Here is a 2,956-nt window from a genome sequence, read left to right on the forward strand (position 1 = left end):
GGTGTCTCTCATAGAGCGCGACATCCTCAAGGTGCATCTGTGTCAGATCCTGCATCAGAGCCTCCTTTGTTTGTGGCTGGGTCGTGTTCCGGCACGTGGGTGGCTGCGCCGTGTCTGTCGATGGACACTGGTTGTTTCCCCTGCTCGGAGTTGGGAATCGTGCTGCCGTGAGCAGTTGTGGACGTGTTTTTGTGTGGCTGTGTGTTCTCGATTTGTTTGAAAGGGGAAGGGGTTTCAGACACATGAAGTGGGGCCGGCCGGGCCAGGAGTGGGGCTGGGTGCTCACGGTGGGCAGAGGAGGCAGTCACGGTGCCTGGGCGTTGGAAGGCCCATGGGGGTGTCTTCAGGGAGGGGCTCGGTGTTGGAGGAGCCCCTGCCTTGGAGGCCGGCAGAGCTGCCTGGGGACCTGCCCATTTCAGGGGGGTCCCTGATTCCCATCTGTGCATGCCAGGCCCGCTCTTAGTGCCTCCTGCTTTCTGCTTTTGAACCCTCCTCAAAGGCTTTCCCCACAGCAGACCAAGATGCATTTTTAAATCAAGAAAGAGAAGTCCCACGCACAGGTACTCTATTTCTGGAACATCACGTGGGAGGGAAGCGTTTGTCCTAGGTCACCGGCTGTGGGTGATGGTGGCGCAGGGCCCTGAGGCCTGGGCCCCCCGAGGATGCAGCCAGGAGGGCAGACGGGCGGGCGGCAGTCAACGCCCACACACTGGGGGTCAAACTCAGTGGGTTCATCCTCTGCCAGTCCTGGAGCGCAGGATCATGGATCAAGGCGTCCCAGGCAGTGCTCCCTCTGGAGGCTCCAGGGAGGATCCTCCTGCCCATCCAGCTTCTGGGGGCTCCAGATGTCCTTGGCCTGTAGCCGCATTGCTCCAGTCCCTGCGTGCGTCTCCATGCAGACACCCCGTCTGTTTTTTTTTTTTTTGAGATGGAGTCTTGCTCTATCACCCAAGCAGGAGTGCAATGGCGCAATCTGAGCTCACTGCAACCTCTGACCTCCAGGTTCAAGCGATTCTCCTGCCTCAGCCTCCTGAGTAGCTGGGATTACAGGCGCCCGCCACCATGCCCCGCTAATTTTTGTATTTTTAGTAGAGATGGGGTTTCACCATGTTGGCCAGGCTGGTCTCAAACTCCTGACCCCAGGTGATCTGCCTGCCTTGGCCTCCCAAAGTGGTGGGATTACAGGCATGAGCCACTGCCGCTGGCCTTTTTTTTTTTTTGAAACAGGGTCTTGTTCTGTCACCCAGGCTGGAGTGCAATGCATTGGCACAATCCTGGCTCTCTGAAGCCTTGACCTCCTGGGCTCAAGCAGTCCTGCCTCAGCCTCCTGAGTAGCTAGGATTGCAGTTGCTCACCACGTCTGGCTAATTTTCAATGTTTTTGTAGAGATGGGGTCTCACTGTGTTGCCCAGGTTGGTCTCAAACTCCTGGGCTCAAGCGATCCTCCTGCCTTGGCCTCCCACATGCTGGAATGACAGGCCTGGGCCACCGTGCCCGGCCCGTGTCTCCTTCCAAGGACACCAGCCACTAGTTAGGGCCCACCTTCCCCGGCACCTTCGTCCTGACTCATGGTGTTAGCACGGGCCTGTTTCCACCGGGCCTCGCAGTCCGAGGTTCCGGGCGGATGTGGACGCTGTGGTCGGGGCCCGTGTGGAAGCCACTGCCTCGGTTTCTGACCCGACTCTCGGGTGCAGTCAAGCCCTGGGCTGGAATGGATGGGCTGAGGGCCTGCGGGGGCGGTGCATGTGGTGGGAGGAGAGCGAGGAGCTTCTCCCTGGAAGGCAGGGGCTTTCCCGGGAGCTGTGTGGAGGTCGCCCCGCGGGGCCTGGAGGTGGAGCCGTGCAGGAGTGAGAAGCAGGTCCCTTCCGGGCGGAACCACCTGCAGCTCCGGAGCTTTCCGGGCGGGGAGAGGCTGTTCAGAGCCGGCGTTTGCTGTGGTGGGAGCCGTGGAAGGGGACCGCCACGTCCTAGGGCAGGTGCTCCGCCGCGCGACTTCGCGAGCGTCTATGTACCCGCACCGCGAGTGTCTGTGCCCCCGCTGAGGATCCGGGACCCCCTATGCTGTATGTGGTCTCAGCCCCCTGGGAGGCCATCATGGCGGCAGGCCCTGGGCAGCACAGAATGGCGTCTTGAGCCTGGGAGCCGTGGAGTCTTCCGCGCCCCATACAGACCTGGCCAAACGCGGCTCCATAGCCGGCTCTTGCGGAGGCTCGGGAGGCACCAGCAGCCTTCCTGTGCCCACCGCACCCTCCTGCCTGTTGCGATATGGAGGATCTGAGCCACTGAGTGGGTCCCATAGGGAGCCTGTGCGCCACACGGGGCAGAACCCACAGCGTCCTCACAGCCACCGCTTTCCCACCTGGGGCCGCCCCCGGTGCCTCCTAACGCTCCTCCCATGCTCCTGCTGTTCCCTGGGCCTCGATGCCCTTCCCCACCGGCGTAGCAGCTCAGATGACCCCACAAGGCTTCCCTGGGCCTTGTGTTCCCAACAGGACCACGCTCCTCCCTCTCCCCTCACTCAGTGGGGGCTGTTCGGCCACTTGGTCCTTGTCTGTCTCCCTCAGGCCTGGCCCTGTGCCTGTAGCTGACTCCCTGGGGAGCTGTGTGCCGATGAGGGAATGCGTGAGCAGGAAAGTCAGAGAGTAGATGAGTGTGTGAATCAATGAGTGAATAATGGGGCTGAATAAGTGGATGAGTGCATGTGGGAATGAATGAACGTGTGTGTGTCAGTGGGTGAATGAGTGAATAAATTCACGTGTTGGATGAATGAGCGAGCGAATGAGTGCGATTAATGAGAAAGTGAGTGAATGAGAAAGTGAATGCGTGTCATAAATGAGCGCGTGAATGCATGCCCATGGGAATGCATCAGTGGGTCAATGAATGCATGTGTGGATGAATGAATGCGTGCGTGTGTATGAGTGAGTGAACGTACATGGAAATGAATGAGTTAATGAAT

The 2,956-nt window shown here is 59.7% G+C and overlaps 1 protein-coding gene across 3 annotated transcripts in view; it reads left to right on the forward strand.

Moving 5' to 3' along the window:
- The first annotated feature begins 541 nt into the window (after nucleotides 1-541).
- The window catches only part of BTBD2 (BTB domain containing 2), a 9,281-nt gene continuing 6,866 nt past the window's right edge, over nucleotides 542-2,956 (forward strand). Inside the window, exon 1 of one of the 3 annotated variants that reach the window (XM_023183684.3) lies at nucleotides 542-560. Coding sequence is in view for 1 of the 3 variants with exons in the window: in XM_023183683.3 (XP_023039451.1) it covers nucleotides 2,059-2,063 (5 nt within the window). In the remaining 2 variants the exon portion in view is untranslated. Of the gene's footprint in view, nucleotides 561-1,498; nucleotides 2,064-2,956 lie in introns of those variants that run through there. The other 2 variants (XM_023183683.3, XM_023183686.3) reach the window with 2 other exon arrangements.

This window comes from Piliocolobus tephrosceles, chromosome 21 (genome assembly GCF_002776525.5).
Source record: "Piliocolobus tephrosceles isolate RC106 chromosome 21, ASM277652v3, whole genome shotgun sequence".
NCBI classification, from domain to species: Eukaryota; Metazoa; Chordata; class Mammalia; order Primates; family Cercopithecidae; genus Piliocolobus; species Piliocolobus tephrosceles.